The 18,218-nt window shown below is 39.7% G+C and overlaps 1 protein-coding gene across 1 annotated transcript in view; it reads right to left on the bottom strand.

Moving 5' to 3' along the window:
• Positions 1–4,207: 4,207 nt before the first annotated feature.
• The window catches only part of LOC311325116 (corticotropin-releasing factor receptor 2), a gene marked incomplete at both ends in the record, with an annotated part of 31,745 nt that continues 17,734 nt past the window's right edge, over positions 4,208–18,218 (bottom strand). Inside the window, 10 exons of the mRNA XM_084457774.1 lie at positions 4,208–4,348; positions 5,006–5,047; positions 5,826–5,961; positions 6,690–6,775; positions 6,940–7,012; positions 7,188–7,248; positions 10,373–10,526; positions 10,676–10,793; positions 11,306–11,412; positions 12,026–12,111. Of these exons, the coding sequence (XP_084313900.1) occupies positions 4,208–4,348; positions 5,006–5,047; positions 5,826–5,961; positions 6,690–6,775; positions 6,940–7,012; positions 7,188–7,248; positions 10,373–10,526; positions 10,676–10,793; positions 11,306–11,412; positions 12,026–12,111 (1,004 nt within the window). The remainder of the gene's footprint in view (positions 4,349–5,005; positions 5,048–5,825; positions 5,962–6,689; positions 6,776–6,939; positions 7,013–7,187; positions 7,249–10,372; positions 10,527–10,675; positions 10,794–11,305; positions 11,413–12,025; positions 12,112–18,218) is intronic.

Raw genomic sequence — 18,218 nt, forward strand, 5'->3', positions numbered from 1 at the left:
GATGATACAGTACACATAATCTAATGCAGAACAGATGTGAAAAGGCAACATTAATCCCATGCTGCTTCAAATAGTCCAGCTATTTAACTGCCTGTGAATGAGCACTGTTGATATTCTGTGACAGTAGTCGGACGCGCCGCGCAGTCCAGCGTCAACTACGTCTCCTATGCCATATGCGGCTGCCTATTTATGTATTTAATTGAATCAGCTTTTATGTATCCAGGTTAGCGAATGGCTTCGTGGCAGCATGTGTTATATGTTAACAAGGAAATTATCCTGATTGAGAAATCCCTATTTTTACATTGTTGTAATGCCGTTGTATAATGCGATAATATACTCACTGACATTTAATACTGCGCGAACTGTGTCACTGTAATGGCCTAATTGAGCTACTTGTATCATTTATCATGGCTGATGAAATTACGTCAGTTAGCTCGAGGGTTAGATCTGGACCTAGCCGAGGATAGGCCTACATATAGGCTACAGAAAATAGCCTACACAGCGGTTCCACAATCTGCCTTTTATTATGACTGTCAAGCATGAAACATTAAACCATTAATTGTCAAAATAAGCCTTGTTCGGAGATTCAGTTAATTGGTAGGGGATGAACAACTCATCCAAAGTGCCGTGGGGTCTGGGCTGCATTTTCTGCTCCACTTCACTCCAACTCATAACTAGGAAACTAAATCCACATGCATATTACATAACTTGGCAGGAGCTCTTCCACTCCGATGACCCCTATCTATGAGTACTGCATCTAAGACTACTGCATGGCACACTGTCCAAGTGAAGACTGTATACTTCAGCACGCAAATAAACATCTGGTTCAATCATTAATGCTATGGCATTTGCGTAGGCAAGAGATAGGGAAGACATTGGATAAGATCCCCATTTACATGATCCATTGCAAATTAATTACATTTGTATAATGCCATTGAGTCAACACTTATTATTCAAGATGTTTGGAAACAACATGCTCTAAGATATAGTTTTCAGTCTTACAAACCACAGAGTACAGTAAAATATTTATTTGAAATCACATGTACAGTAGGCTATATAAATACAATAAATCACAGTCAGTATACATTTACAAAGATATAGTAGCCTTCCTCTGTCCACAACAAACTCCTAAGGCAACATGGGTGTTTGAACACATACAGCCTCCATTAAAATACACTGAAAGTACATCAAGTTTAATTAAGTTATCAAATCCTGACATTGTTGTCACATAGGCCTAATGATGTACATTTCAGAATAAAGAACCTGTACATAGGCCTAATGATGTACATTTCAGAATAAAGAACCTGTACAAAATAAGGAAAACTTATTTTAAGGATTTGGTCAACAAAGTGCAGTGGCAACAGGTAAACTTACACAGGTAAAATGTTTCAGTTCTTTGGTGAATTAGAACAGATCACTCATTAGCTATAGGTATTCACAATTGTCACTAAAGTCAATAGCTACAGTATGTTTACGTTTGCGTAATGTAATACACCATTTAAGCACAGCACATGTGCAGTGCTTAAAATGCACAAGACGTGATTGTGATACAGAGCAAAAACACATTTAAATATTTACCTCCGCCCCAGTAACAGCGCAGGGCGAGATGTCATGTTTTCGGTGGCGTTTGTGCGTGCGTGTGTGTGTTTGTCTGTTATCAGGATTACGTAATAACTACTGGACCGACTAACTTAACTTGGTGTAGCATAGTCCCTGCCATTCATTTTTTGGACTATGTTTACGCAAAAACTACCAAACCGATTTTTATAAAACTCGGTGGAGGGGTGTATCATGGGCCACCATAGAACCCATTAAAGTTTGGAGCAGATTCAAATCATGGGCCAGATCCACAAATGTAGGTGTGCGTTTTCCTATCCTCTCCTGCCAGATCCACAAATGAAAACAAAACTTAGAATGGAGCCAGCTCCCTGTGTTAGGGTGCTAGAGACACAGGGTTTGGACTGGGGTGTGTGGGGGGAGAGCCTGGAGTGCACCGCACTGCCCTCCGCTGGCTGTTTAAAGAGCACAAAGACATCATGTCAGAATAAATAAATACTGTACAAATTAATATTACTGTACAGTTGTACAACATGATATTGCACAGTACATGTTCTAGTATTGTCTTTGAACGATTTGAAAGAGCTTTTTAGTCGTCAACTAAAAGGACCTGAGAAAACATTCTAAGTGGTTGCACCTCCTAAAAGTTACTACTGTATGTAGTTAGGTTTTATTATTACCTCTGCCCCTAAGACAATGCAGGGCGAGAGGTAATGTTTTCTGTGGCGTGTGTTTATTTATTGGTTTGTTTATTTTTTGGTGCATTTGTTAGCAGGATTACCCAAAAACAATTGTCATGAAAATCTGCAGACTTAGAACTCATACAATTTTGGAGCAGATTCGAATCACAGGGCAGATCCAAGAATTAAAACAAAACATTGAGTGAAGCCAGCTCCGTGTGGGTGGCGCTAGACACCCAGCTCCCTGTGTGGGTGGCGCTAGACATATGGGGTTTGGATTGGGGTGTGCGGGGGAGAGACCAGAGTGCATCGAGCCGTCCCCCACTTAAGGGGGGCGCCCATTCACCTCCATTCATCTTTTGGACAAAAATTCCAATTCATTGTCAATGGGGGGATTGACATGGCCATATCTCGACGTGGGAAGGTCACAGTGACACAGGGTTCGGACTGGTGTAAAGCTCTCAACCTAACAAATGCAGCAATATCAAACATGGCCTGCTCGCATGCACATGTGTGTACACAGAACCGCAAAATGCATTCATGGGCAGAGGTATGTGCTCTCCTGGCACAATTTGTAGTTTGTTGTTGTATTTTTTTTTTACAATGTTTCTCAAATGATATCAGAAATGTTTGATTCTCTAGCATGGTCTCCAGATTAAGATATTCACCCACCATTTACATAAAATAGCTGTACAGTCGTTAATAACCAGGTAGAATTTGGCAACAATTTAACTGAATGCACAATTACAATATCTGACTAGAAGCCACTGAGGTGTTATGTGTATTTCACCACAGCAAACAACAGATGTGACGAACCTTCCATAGAGCATTCTCACTTGATTTTGACAGAGCCTCTACATGATTATGCTAATTCAAAGTGGTACAGGAGAAAATGGTTCAAAATCTTATGATTTTGCTTTGCAGGAGTAGCCAAAATATGGGCACATTTCATCCCAACTGTACAGTATGTAAAATGAAACATCTCTTAAAAATGCAAAACATTTGACAAGATCCAATTAGTGGGTAAACACATATTTCTTCCAGCAACACCTATTTAGCATATGCCTACTTATCTCTCAGAGTTGCTTGCTGTTGCCCAAATGGCCCTGTCTGTTGAAATGCCTGGAACCTATCATTACCCTAATGAGGGCAGGGCGGAGGGATACCAGCCAAACAGGCCAGTCATTATCAGAGCTGCCTGTGCTTGGCATGTTGGTCTGGCAAGGGATACGTAGTATGCAGACTTAGGGAGTCTACATGGAAAACAAAGTACACTTAAGAGTATGATAATTAAAAAAAAAAAAAAATTGAATCTAATTGAAAAAAATAACACAGTTGGATAACTCTTAGAGGGACATTTTGGTGGTGCAAAAGGTAGCATCCTTGTCAGACCAAGCTACTGTAGGACAATATCATATAAAATGCAGAGCTAATTTTCAAATTACTTCAGAAAGCAACAGACATGGTGCAGTATGCAGTTGCAAGGAGGGTCTGCACTACATAATACTAGTCGTGCTTAATTACAGTATCCATGTCTTCTCATGGATATTAACATTCAAAGGTTATGCCACAAGAACATAAAAATAATGTTTTTTATAAATCTTTTTTTCACCATGTCAGTGGGGTCATATAAAGTTCAAACATGTTAAACTATTTAAGCTTAACCTTACACAATGATGTGAAAAAAAAACTTTCTGAACGCAGTGTCAGTAATCATTTGAGGCTAGATTTCCCATTTGGAGAAGAGCCCATCTGTTCTTCCAAACAGAAGTGAACAATCCTGACTCTTCAGATCAGAGACAGATGTACTATTCTAATCTGGAACTCATAATGCGCTCTTCCTTGGAGCAATCTGTTTCAGGATGCAGTCAGAGAATAAATAATGTGATGTTTATGGAGGTGTCTCTGTAGTCCTTTCCCTTGACGGTGAATCAGCGACCCTTCTTAAGGTGATGTGACAACTACCATGCTCACACAGCTGTGGTCTGTTTGATACTGTGGAAGCTGATTCTGGTGGGGGAAGTGGGGATGGACATGGCCCGTGCCACTCGCGCTCTAAGGGCATGGTTGTCCTGCCAACGATGCCACCTTTTCCTGGCGGCAGAGCGCACCTTTTTAAAAGACAAGGAGAAATGATCAATTATCCATCCTTGAGACACATAATTAGCCTTATCAAGAGATACGAAAAAGCCTCTAGTTTATCATTAAAGGGGAGGAATGACTTGGATCTACAGTTAGTAAATGACTATCTAAAAAAATTCCTGAAAAAAACGTAACTGTTTATTAGATACTGGTTATCCAGAGTTAGCAATACCATAGGCTTCAATCAAATTGTTTTTCTCTCACAAGAGAGATTGCAATGACAGCATGAGATTGCTTGCTTATACGGTAAGCTTTCACACTAATGGACTGACTTTAAGTGGCATGTATGAATGTCACAGCTTGGATTTTATCATTAAGCACATCAAAATTGCCCATAATCCCATTCAACACTCCATAATTGGACTGTGATGTTTAAACCTCTTTAATTGAATGCTTTTTCTTCTATGACCAGTCAATCTCCATGAAATTGCATTATAAATTCATTCAACCTGTCAAAAAATCATACACCACTTGATAGTAAATTGCCATGAAAAAGGTAATCAAATACTAGTCCAGAAATACATACTTTGCTGGATAACTTGTTTTGGCTACATGCCAAAATTAAATGGCAAAATTAAATGCCAAACAATGTTAATGGAGTAAGCAGCTCATCACTGTGGACTCACCTCGCCATTTAGAAAGCAGTAAAACACAGAAACAAAGAACCCCTGTAAAACAAGTTATAGATGACTGTTACTGTGGCATACAGCACATTCACTCTCATAGGAGTGGTCAGTTGTTTAAAACAGGTACCGCATTGCTTTCAATTCTCTAGGAGAATCAACAAATACCAAATAATACCGCAAGACAAACACAGATGCAACATTTATTCCGGTTTATTCTGGTTGGCCGAAAAAGTGTGAAAATGTCTGTAGCATCTAGTCACACATACTGTATAAGATATGCCTGGATATATAGCCTGGGTGACACCTCACCCAGGCTCGGGGTGGTAAAAGGATAGCCCCTCAGCCCTGAGCCTGGGGGGGTCGTGAAACATCTACACCCAAACGAAGAAGAAGACACATATAAGAAATGGCTGCCAACACAGCAAGAGCTGATTAGATTCAGTTTGGTTCTCGGTTCATTTCCTTTATGTGATACAGAGCCCATATCCTCTGTGCCAATCATCATCCAGAGCATCAGTAAAATGTATTGTGGAATCCCTTATCCACCCACTCAGTCACAGGCTATGGAGGTGCTACAGTATATATATACAGGGCCCACAGTATTGAGCTCATGCCCACACAGGCCTTTACTGTATCTCCTGACAGGGCATCGGACAGTGAAGCAGTGAAGGATAGATTTAATAAGCCTGGTGCTCTGGTACAAATCCTTATCCCCGACACAAGCTACAGAACCTCGAGAGAAAAGCCAGCAAAGGCTCCGAATAAAAACAATGGCACTTTTTTTAACGATGGGCAGTTCTTGGTAAAGAAATGACCTTACCTGAAATGATTGTAGAAAGGAATTAAAATAAATAAAAACAATTTGAGAGATGTCGTCCTCCCCGGGATTCACAAAGAAGAGCATGTAGGTGATTCCCAGCAGAGGTAGTAAGACTAGAGTAGCTTTCACCGCTTTCCTGGGAGAAGGGAAAGAACAGAGCTCACATTTTCACAAAATACTTCCAAGTTTGGTTTTAGTGGCAAGTAAACATGAGATATAGAACAACTATATCAACAACTTTGGTTGGATTTGTGGTTCTAACTATGGAGATATGTATATCCCCATTTTAGCATTCAAGTAATCCACCATGAACTCCTAAATGAAATGACGATGTTGCAGCATTTCCAGGAAGATGTGATGCCATCCTATATGATACGATACACAACCAGAGGTTAACGATACAGTATATGGGGACGCTGCATTCTGAACTAACATGATCACCCTGAAAAAAGAATATCCATGGACTCGTCTTGAAATTACTGTTATGTACAGTAATGTTGCCTACAAGCTGAGTACATCAAGATAATTCCATAATAACTGTCTTGACTGACTCCAATGATCATGTTTGCTGATGCAGGAAATTAAATTAAAGTCAAAACAATGTTTTGAAGTAAGTAAGTTGGTTAACGATAAGTCTACTCCCACCAACTGTTTATGAATGCAACGAGAGAGCAACAATATTATTGGTTCAGATACTGAAATTATGATCATTCAGTTGTAAATGTCCCACATATGTTGATGTGACCAGATATGAAGGGTTTCGTAAGCAAATGTCACTATGACAATTCTTCAATTTTGAACACTGTCTTAAAAGGTCAACCGAGAGGGCAATGGTTAAAGTACCACAGCTCAGGGGCAGCTTACCGGTACTGTATGGTTTCTGATGTGGTAGATGCTCTCAGCTTGGTCATAAGTATTCTTACTATGTTGAAGAGGAAAACGAAGTTTATCTAGCAGAGAACACAGAAAAGAAACCTCAAATTAATGTCTCATTATAATGTGTTGTACATGTTTTGGTGAATATCATGAATTCGGTGAATTTCATAAGGGAAAACAAAGCCTATGGAATGAAGCATTTCTACAGTAAGTGGAGCTGAATAAACTGAAAACTTACTAGGAGCACAAGAATAACTGGCCCTTGATAAATGTAGTCAATATACTTTCCAGGTTCTTTCCCAAACCAGCATCTGTTGACAGACAATACAGGTTACAGGTACTCTATCAGTTAAGTATTTCATGATCATAAATACTTTACAGTCTGTGTGTTTACAGTCTGTGTGTGTATTCAAAATGACATTAGATGATAATAAAGAGGCAAATATGTTGGACTTACGTACATTTAAACTAAGTTCTTAAACTTACTGTTCATTTTCATTGTAGAGCTTCCCAATGGCCCAAGCTATAATTATTGGACATGGAATACCTAAAGAAGACAAAAAGAAGAGGAAATTACATATAGTGATGTCATGGACATGGCTAACGGGACCACCCTGTTGTGAGGGTTTATCTTGCCTAAAGCCTTATCACATTCATAGGCCCCCCAAGTTGGCTTAGTGGATTTGTCTTTCATCACGGGAGACCTGTGTTCAATTATTACTTCAAACAGATGCGACAACCAGGTATGGCCAAAGTTGTTCAGTAGCTGTGACTTGTGTGAGAGAAAAAGTCAGTGAAGGCAATGATGGCTCTCAGTTCCCATTCAGCCTTTATAAGCCATTCCAGAGATACATGTAAATGAAATCCACATCCACTGTGGATTCTAAATCAAATAATTATTCATTCATACACTGCACTGTAACTTGTATTCCTGTATTTCATTTTTTCCTGCAATTTGTTTTAAATGTAATTTTTTTTACATTATTGTTTTATATGACCTTGTATGTGATCTGATTCTACTTTGATCTGGCTGAGTTCTCTTGTGGTCCCGGGTGTTTGACATATTTAAACTGGTCCACTTCCTACTTCTCCTGATGGATGGCAATTAGTGACCTCTAAGGACTAATCTGAGAAAGGGCACTAATTAAATGACTCTCATTATAGGTTGGAGTGGATCTACTTGAGATCCATGTTTTAGCAGATAAGATGTGCATTTTTCTCTCTGTAGGAACCAGTACAGTAGGTCAAAACTATCTACTAATCTAATTTATTTTCCACTCAGAGGCACGGTCACTAATATTCGTTCAGGTGTCCAAATACTAAACACAATAAACAGAAGCAGTCTATTTCAATAGAAGCCATCTATTTCACTAGAAAGCGTGACAAGACTTGATTTGTACAGTAGGCTATATTTCCACTGTTCACCTAACGCATGACAGCGATTCATCATTCTTTAGATTCATTACTGTACCTCCCCCCTAGCGACAGCGCAGGATGAGAGGTAATGCTTTCGGTGGCATGCGTTTGTTCATGTGTTTGTTTGTTTGTTTGTTTAGCAGGATTACGCAAAAAAAAACAACTGCACAGATTTTCACGAAACTCAGTGGAAGGGTGTAGCATGTGTCTACTAACAACCCATTCAATTCTGGAAAGATCCAAATCACCGGGCGAGCCAGAAAAAACACAGCCAGGCTGTCCATTCACCTCCATTCATTTTTTGGACTAGGATAACGCAAAAACTACCAGACCACTTTTCGTAAAACTTGGTGGAGGGGTGTAGCATGAGTCATTTTAGAACCCATTCAACTTTGGTGTGCACAGAGCCATGAAATGCATTCAGGGGCGGAGATCTGTGCTCTCTAAGCAACATTTCTAGTTCGTCATGTTACAGACGTCATACTAAGGTGAATTAACCATGTGTGCCTCAAAAATAAATTTAAATACAGTAACATCACAACCACTGACTCTAACGTACACCTTTGCTGGAGGATATGGGCCATATTGTGCCAGGCTATTCACCTGCTTAGAAAACTGACCTCACAGAACTGCTAAATTCTCTGCTGGATATCTTGTAACTCAAACTTGGAAATGTGCATGGAGTTCTGAGTAGATTTTTTTGTTAATCAAAAACACATGCATAAAAGTAACATTTCAACCATAACCCAAATTAGAAGGAAAGATAGTAGTGTTACAGGAAAAAAAGGGTAAAATAGAATTGTCCCTTACTCATATGGAGTTTTTCCATAACCATGGACCTGTTCGGCTCTACTCAAGATTACTTATTTCAATTCAACTCACTTGGGATTTTTTCTAGTGTTCTACGGCAGCAGCAACTCCCCCCCCCCAACTGAAAATATAATAGCAAAATAGCAACCCCGCGTGACTTCATCTATCATCTATAGAGGTTGCCCTTCCTCTCCACTCGCTATACAAGATAGAGTGAGTAAGCCTCTGACTGAAGTGTCTCTACTGACTGTAACATACTTTCACTGACACTTCCTCAAGGTGAGCATGAGTAATACCGTGGTGATGAGGGCCATTCATTTTGTTCATATAAACCCCCGTAATTGGTTTCCTTTTTCTTTAATGCCTTGAAGGGACTGAAGTGCCACTGTATTATATTGTATAATATGATACTTAAAAGTGAGGAAACCTGTTTCCTTATATTGTAGAACAATTAAGGAACTTATTTGTGAGAAGAATTTTAACAGCAGCACAGATAAATTCATTAATCTAATCTGAGAACAATTTCACCATAAAAGTAGAACTCAGTCAAAAGGGATAATGTCAACCAAGCACCAAAGATTAAGTCAAATTAACGTATGTTTCTACAGTAAGTTAACAGGGCATCATATTTTAGAGTACAGAGCAATATTCGCCACTGTACATTAAGTGCACTCGCCCGTGCATGTACAATAGTAGTGCAGTGCAGCATATAGAGTAGGCTACTGTCACTTTTGTTGTGAGTTGGGGGCAAGTCTAGTAAATTAATTCGTAGTAGAGTTTTTTTTTTTCCTATGCACTGATAATCACTATCACTTTCTCCATACTGCTCTCCATTAAACAAGACATTTCCTGCTGAGGATCAAAAAATTATCACTCAACCATACAACCAGACCAATCTGCCGTGTGTCCAAACGGCCTTGAGTTAATGAGTATGAGAAGTATGAGAAGTGTAGTTATATTATGAATACAAATACATTTTCCATGGTATATTCACATAGCTTTTGTTTAAGAGATAACACCTCCATATGTTGTAAGACATGATGGTGAAGATAAGGAAATTAGCGATTTGATACAACATAATTATTCATTTGCATGATTGTTATGGGATCACATTGCAACTTTGACCTTAAATTTGGCTTATTTTACCCATCAAAACAGTAAGGTAATTTATTAATTTATAAAGAGGCGTGCTGGCAAGTAACAAACCTGACCAAACACATCTGATTGAGGCTTATTTTAGGATGCCATGGCATCATAAGCAACAGAATTAAATGTATGCTCTAAACATTAACACGTACTGTAACTTCATCTATAGTATGTACTTGACCCAGGTGTGTGAACAGTTCAATCTTAATGTGTGGTCTGTGTCAATAGTTTTGCAGTTCAAATATGTTCTTAGGAAACCACTGGTTAGTCATTTATCATTGACAGATGTATTCACTCACACCATCCAATGAAAAGGAAGACCCATTTCCTGAGCTTGTCCGTTGAATAAGTCATGACAATGGCTGTGTGAAGGTAGCATCCTTCAACAAACATCCAGAAGAAATTTGTCACCACAAAGTAGTTATATATTGTTGTGATAAGCCGACACCAAGGCTGAAAAAAGATTCGGGGGAGGGGGGTAGGAATGAAAAAACACGTTAGTTCAAGACAACAGTTTCTAAAGCAAATTTGGAATTTGATTAGATTAGCATGTTAGCATCCATACAGTATGTACATGACACATTATATGTAACTAATTGTACCTCATTGCTCTCATGAATATTGTGGTCAATCAGCTGAAGCAAAAACCACATAACATTCCTTAAAATGAATGTGGTGATCAAGTTCCAGTGGATTATATTCCGAAGGCATCTGATGCTCCTAGAAATTATATGAAGAAAAATATAGATTTTTTAGTATATCATGTCTGCCACATTTTGACACTTATTGGGCTTTATTTTGAACTGATGGATAATGTACGTATGCAGGGGCAGGGATCCTGAGGGGGTCAGGGGGGACATGCCCCCCCCCCCAATATTTGAGATCATTTAAATTGTCCCCCAATATTTAGATTGGGGTAGTGGCATTCAAATGACCATACAGCCGCGTAGGAAGATGTCCCCCCCAAAAAAATACTCTTGCAAAATGTCAATGTACTGTAAATGTCCCCCCCCCCCCAAAGTTGGATACAGATCCCCGCCACTGTACGTATGTATGGCTATTCTATAACTAAAACACATTTGTCATAAGGATATAAAGTAACAGTAATCTCCACTGAAGGAGATCCTTATTTGACATTAAACAGAGTGATAAGATCAACCAAATTGCGTACATTTCACTCAGGTCACATGCACTCGAGATGCATTAAGAACATATAATAACTATGTACTTGCCTTAAGCATAAGAAGAGAATAAAGGCCACAACGAGAGCTCCCACAGAAATACAGTGACCTAGGTAATTGATGATCAGCGCAATCTTATAATGCATTGGATATTTTCTCTGAAAGACATGATCAAAATTAATTATTGAATATATGAATGGATTTTGGAACTGGTATGTGAAAATGACTAGAAAACCTACAACAAAATAAAGACTCAAGGATTTGTACTGTACAAGCTACAGGTACCATGAACAGTACAGTACTATACAATGAAATGCTCAAATAAAGCAGCCATTGTGGTATTGCATATGATAACATGGGATGTTTTATATAACAGTAGCTACACTATGAATAGGGGTTCCAAAAATAAACCTAATCAGTGGAAATGGTGTGTAAGGAAATTAGGCCAAAACCAATTGAATGCAATATGAGAATTGTGCTAATGGAAACATGAATCAAGTGCTTACTTGGAAAAATGCATCAGCATTTTAATCAGTCAAGCAGCAAATGTCAACCAGAATGTCAGACAGTTTCTATGAAAGGATTCATCAAGTTCCATTATGCAGTCAAATACATTAAGCTACACCAACTACAGTCAGTAGCTGCCTGGTAGCTATGGACAAACGGTTTACAATATGAATAATAGTACAGCATTGTTTTCAGAAAGTTAGGCCTACTTGCTACATAACACATGCAAATCATGACATTTTTCTATGTGTAAAAACATACAACCTTCTCCTCCAGAATGGGTTCACAGCTGGAGTAATTGCTCTTCATTGCCCATGTTCCATTATCCATGCATTCTCTGTATGCATTTCCTGCAAAACAAAGACAGTAGGGATTGGTTACAAAGACAGTAGGGATTGGAATAAAACTGTAATGGGCAATAAGTACAGAACTGTAATACAATGATTCATCATTGGTTTCTTCAATAAGCTAGATATCTATGAATGTCTCTTAACATTGGTGTTACTTAAGGGCTTCTCTGTTAGACGGATGTACTTACAATTGGTCTATTGCCCATCAGAGCACAAATTATGATTTTTTTCTTCTACATGCATCTCTTTTTGGTGGTGCCACTTAAAGGTAGGGTAGGCGATTTTACAGAGACCAGGAAGAGTAAGCTAGATTTTGAAAGGCCCCAAAAATGATTGGACGGACTTCAAGATTCCTTTTATTTGTCACGTATAATGTAGTGTACAGTCACAGTGAAATGTTGATGCCGGCTCCAAGATTATGCTCCAGATAAACACACACTCAATTCCAAGTTACAAATGTACAAATTGATTGGACAGACTTATTACACAAATTGATTGGGCAGACTTCTACAGACTTCCACAGATGTTTATTTATTTATTTATTTCAATGTTGGAGCATTTTATTCATCGATAGCAGCTGGGATGAAAACAGAATTACAGTTGCTACGCAGCACTGAGCCAAGGCTGGGCGAAACAGATTTTGTGGAGGAAGAGGAAGAAGGAGGAAGAGGAGGAGACAAATGGCATGAGGTTCTCTGCCTGGAACCTAATTATTTAAAACTTAAATTAAAAATATGTATGTATGTATGTACTGTATGTACTGTATGTATCTATCTGCCCCATGCACGACAAACTGCCTGGGGCTCAATACATTTTTTGGTTCATCTTGCTTTTCGCAGAGTAACTGCGGCTGTGCTCAATCACTGGCCAATCAATCAATTTAGCCTGATGTAGTTGGGCAGGTTTGGCAACAGCGACGTCTCTGATTCATTTAGCTTGCACTCTTGCACTATAGGATTGTGGGTAGTGTTTTTTTCCAAATAAGAGCAATAGTTTGAGGGGGACAGAATGTGGACAGAATTCAAAATACTGTCAAAAATTCAGTTTTAGAGATATAATTCAGAAAAAAATTCACCCTACATCCACCATGTCATGAAAATGTTGTCATTTTCATGAACTTCATGAACAGGAGATTTATTGAGTGAGAATTTGCAGTAGCTGCACACAGTACTATTTACAGTAAAACCTCTTGATGTGCTGTGGACGCATTTGCTACACTGAAGATGCAAATAGGTTTAAGAAGATAGGTTTAATAGGTTCTACAGTTTTTGAGAAAAACTGAGTGATGGACTTCATAATTTCTGCCAGCTCTAAGTATAGGCCTATGAACATTTCTACTCACTTGGGCCCATACGCGCAGTTTGACTTTTTGATCAGGGGGGGCAGTCAGTCCCAGCCCCCCCCCCCCCCCCCCCCATCAAATAGGGATTATAGTGGTAAAAATACGTGCCCTGCACGGACATTGGAATGCGCATATTCTGTTACAGCTGCATGATTGACCCACAACATTTAAAAACATAGTGCTTATTATTTCCAATATCCACGTTTCGTTCAACTGCGCCTCCGCTGCGCCGTCCATTAGCACAAAAATGTTTCAATTTAGCCCAGGCCTACTTCAAACAATATTTTCCAATAAATTCTTCCAAAAACTAAAACGGAATGTATGCTACGCCTTTCATGCTTCAATGTCGGGATGTGTCATTATAAACAGCGTATTAGAATCCAGCAATTGCCTCTTCACATGTAGCCTATCTGCATGTATATCAAAGAATAATCACCAAAAGAATAATAGTGCGTGCATAATCAATTTGACAACTGGACAATGGATACGTTGCACAGATGTGCAGTATCCAACAGTTCGTTCATGGCTAGCAATGGTAGGCCTACAGCTATGGGATTAGCTCATGTTTGGGTTGCTGTCAAAGCTGCCACTCTTATGTTGCTATAGCCGAAATTATCAGAACAATATGAACATTCAGTTGAAAGTTTTCCATCCACCCATAACTGGATGAGGAATCAGCACAATCAATTCTCACGCAAGCAGGAGCCGTTCAGTGCATTTCTCTGATCCGGTCGCAACCCAGTCTCTAGAATACATGTTTTGGACGCGTTGCAGACAGTTTGCGCATCTGGCCACCAGGGGGGGCAGTGCCCCCCCTTGCCCCAGCCAATCTGCGCGCCTGCTTGGGCCTACATTTTGGTGGTGGTTGCAAAGTGATAGCACATACGGCTGATTTGTTATGATTTTTTTTAAGCTTTAAACTTTATACTGGTTGCTGTAGCACCACCATCAGGGCTTTTGGCATAGGACTGGACCGTGCAAAGTTTGGTGATCTTTCATGCATGAGAAGTCAGACTTCCTAGGAAGAAGATTCAGAAACTGAATATTGGCAAATCCAAAAGGGACTGGCAGCTGAGCTGCCCGGTCCCTAATTTCAAAAACGATAACAAAATGTGCTTCTGAGCCATCCTAACTCACCTTTAAAGTTTTTTTTATTTTTTTATTTTTGTATCAGTATAATTTCTGCATCTCATTGTGGCCTTTTCATTAAATGGGAACTTTGCTAAATATAATTTTTTTATGTTTTCCATATATCCACATGCATACATGATGTCAAAATTACTTGGGTGGGTAAGAACTTAATCGCTGTTTCTGAAACCCCAAAATGTGATGTGATTATACATAATCAACATCAACATAAATGAATGAATGAATTGTGTTCTTTGTAATCTATACTGTAGAAACATTTTTGTCTGAATGCAGAGATCACTAGGCATTTGAACGAGCAGAGCACATGTTCCCTTGAGATAAGGCAAAAAAAACAATCACATTTAAAAACACATTGAGCCTCTGTTACCAATCTGCCTGAACATGTTAACTGATCAGCTGCCAGAGGTTTTTCACACAGCACCTCTGAAAAACATCCTCTATGCTATGAGACTATGAGTCATTAGACTTGACAATGTACATTAACTCAGAATAAGTCAGTGTTTTGAGAGAAGACTCTTTCACAGGATTAGTTTCAATGTGCATAACCAGAATAGCTAGTTCAGGCGTCTGCAACCTGCGTCTCCGAGGCCCTCTCTTTAGCCCCTCTCCTGTGGCTCCCTGCTTCTCCAACGCTGTAAAGAAAAATTGGTTGAGGTCACATTCCTGCTCCTGCTCGATTATGGTGATTTATTATCCATGCACGCCTCTGCACAACACCTGCACCGGCTGGACACTGTACCACAGTGCCCTGAGGTTTATCACAGGGTGCAAAGCTCTGACCCACCACTGCACTCTTTACGCCAAAGTCCGGTGGCCCTCACTGGCTCTGTGCAGACTAACTCACTGGTATATTTTCATTTATAAGTCCATTATCGGCCTGTTTCCCCCCTACCTATGCAGGTACATCACACTGCAAACCAGCACTTACTGTACTCCCTACGTTCAAACGACCCACTCCTGTTGTCTGTCCCCAGGGCTCGTACAGAGCTTGGCCAGCAGGCATTCATGTTCTCTGCCCCTACAGCCCGGAACCTCCTGCAGGCAGATCTGAAGCTTAAGGAGCTGATCCCACTCAATGCTTTTAAAAACACAGTGAAGGGCTTGGAGACGGATTCCATTGGAGCCTGTAGCTGCTTCCCTGGCTAGGTTTTTGTCCCCCCTGAAAGCCTTTTCTCCATGTAGGCTATGACTCTAGCTTTATGTGATTGGCCGTTACTACGTGGTATTGTAATCATAGTGCACTTCCAATGTATGATGCTTTTTGCTACAGTGTATATCATGTTGTAATCCTTTGCCTGTGTTTTTATTTTTATTTTTTTTACTTTTACTGTATTGTCTGACTTGATGTTCTTGTTTTTTTTTATTGCGGCCACTCTAGGGCTCCTTCGCAAAAGAGATTTCTATCTGAACAGGATTTCCCCTAGTTAAATAAAGGTTTAAATACATTAAATTAAATACAATGACAAAAATTATATGGAACTAAATGACCATTTATAAAATAAATGGTCATGTTGGCATTCAAGTTAGGTCAATAGCTAGATAGCAGCAGACAGGATAATCCAGCACAAAATGGTGCATAAAAATGCAGGAAATGAAGTATTTGATGCTCAAATATTATTATTTTCCTGAGCCACCGACCCCTCCCTTAATATGTGTATGTATGTGTGTGTGTATGTGTGTGTGTGTGTGTGTGTGTGTGTGTGTGTGTGTCCCGCCCCCCTCTCCCCTGCCCGGGTGCGTACTACCAAGCCTGACAACAAAGGGGAAAGATCATTATAAGGCTCAAATATGTTTTGTGGCTCCAATCAGATGTTGTATTTATTTATTTATTTTTATAGTAAAGGTTGCTGACCCCTGAGCTAGTTCAATGCCAGGACTACAAATTGTCCTGATGCTAAGTAATTCCTTGTGTGATGCCACACGTTTTTTTGCGGAGCAAGTCTTGTCAGTGTAGATGAAGGATGGTGAGCAGGCTGAGGCTTGTGCCTGTGAGCTATAACACTGAGGCGATACTAATTTGAGGCACTGGCGCAGGGAAATGGTTCACATTTCAGAATAACCATCTGTTCACCCATTTTATTTGGATTTCCATTTGAATTTGCACTGGCATGCAGTACTGTATGTCATTGCCATGCTGATGAAGGCTGTTCCAGAGCCAATACTGAGTTTAGGTAGGGGAAAGTGGGCAATTTAATTTTCTTTAATTGAGCAGCAAGATATTCACCTCCAATACCTCAGTGCTGTCAACTCTGCAGTGTCAATATGAAGATCCTTCCTTCATTGACCCCTGGCTCAAACCATTGTTCAAAAAGTTTAGCTGGAGCAGTTGACAAACACAACGTGGCAATTAGAAAAGGACCCAGATATGCAGTCCAGTGACAGGTGGCAAACATGTCCTCCATCTAGATAATCAGGTAGTTAATCGTGTTCTGAATTACTTTTTTCAGGACAATTATTCTGGACTATAATTAGGCCTACCCATCTGTCATTCCAATTATTATACCATGAGGTCAGACTGATTTATTGTCATTAAATAAACCACGAGAGGCCATGGGTTACAGTGATTTTAGAACAGCTAGGAGGCGTTGTTAGAAATGCCGCAAATCGTTATATTCGTTTATGACAAAAAGCCATTGACAAGTGCAGGATCAGAGTGCACTCGGTGCGATGTTCAGAAAGTGTTGAAACACTGTAGCAAAGGGCATCCTAGTATTCCAACACAAAACATTTGCAATGTAGTACTATCAGATGAGTTTGTGAGGCTGCTGCTATATATACTAATAATGCTGCCACATTAGCTACACAAGTATAGAAAGCTAGGTAACAGTAAATGCATTTGAATGAATGTTCAGATGTTCAAAACTAAAAATTACTTGTTATGCGGTCACATGTGTGTGGTTATAGAGTATTTTACAAGGGCTTCCAGCCAATCAGAATCAAGGACCGGAACTACCCGTTGCATAATTGACAGTGACTCTGTTTCAGAGTTCCAAAAAGGGACCAGCCCTGGTACATGGATTCACAGATTTTTGTGGCACAGCAACATTTCACTATAACTGTGCACGCACAGTACGCGTGATAAATAAAGAAATCTTGAATATTGGTGTATATCTGATCAGAAATACAGCTAACCAGTATTCCTAAAAGGTATACTCTGGGAGAAATAAACCATTTTGAAAGAGTTTTTTTCTTTTGAGTTGTGTGGGAAATTGCACTCAGTCTGGGTATTGTTACAGAACACTATGTTTGGGCATGGTTCAGGTCACAGTAGTTTTTAGGCCTTTTCTATCTTGGGTCACTGAGCACAACACTATCAGCATTTGCCCCTTTGGAACAACGCATTTGGTGACTACTGTTGAGTTCATAGACTTCTCTTACATACTTTGACCCACACGTGTCCTTGCCACTGTCACTTCCGTGTGGTTCATATGCCCTGTGAGCTTCCATGTTCGGCTGGCTTACCACTCCTTAGGTCACGGTCTGAGTCAGTGGTCTGATCTGGACAGAGCTGAGCAAGCGCTGTGCCCTGATCCATCACTTCAAGTAGTGACATAAGGTCACCTTGCCTTGGACATACTGTACCCCCTTTTTCACTGGTTAGTCCCAAGCTTATTAG

Source organism: Borostomias antarcticus (assembly GCF_949987555.1).
Source record: "Borostomias antarcticus genome assembly, chromosome: 24".
Classification (NCBI taxonomy): Eukaryota; Metazoa; Chordata; class Actinopteri; order Stomiiformes; family Stomiidae; genus Borostomias; species Borostomias antarcticus.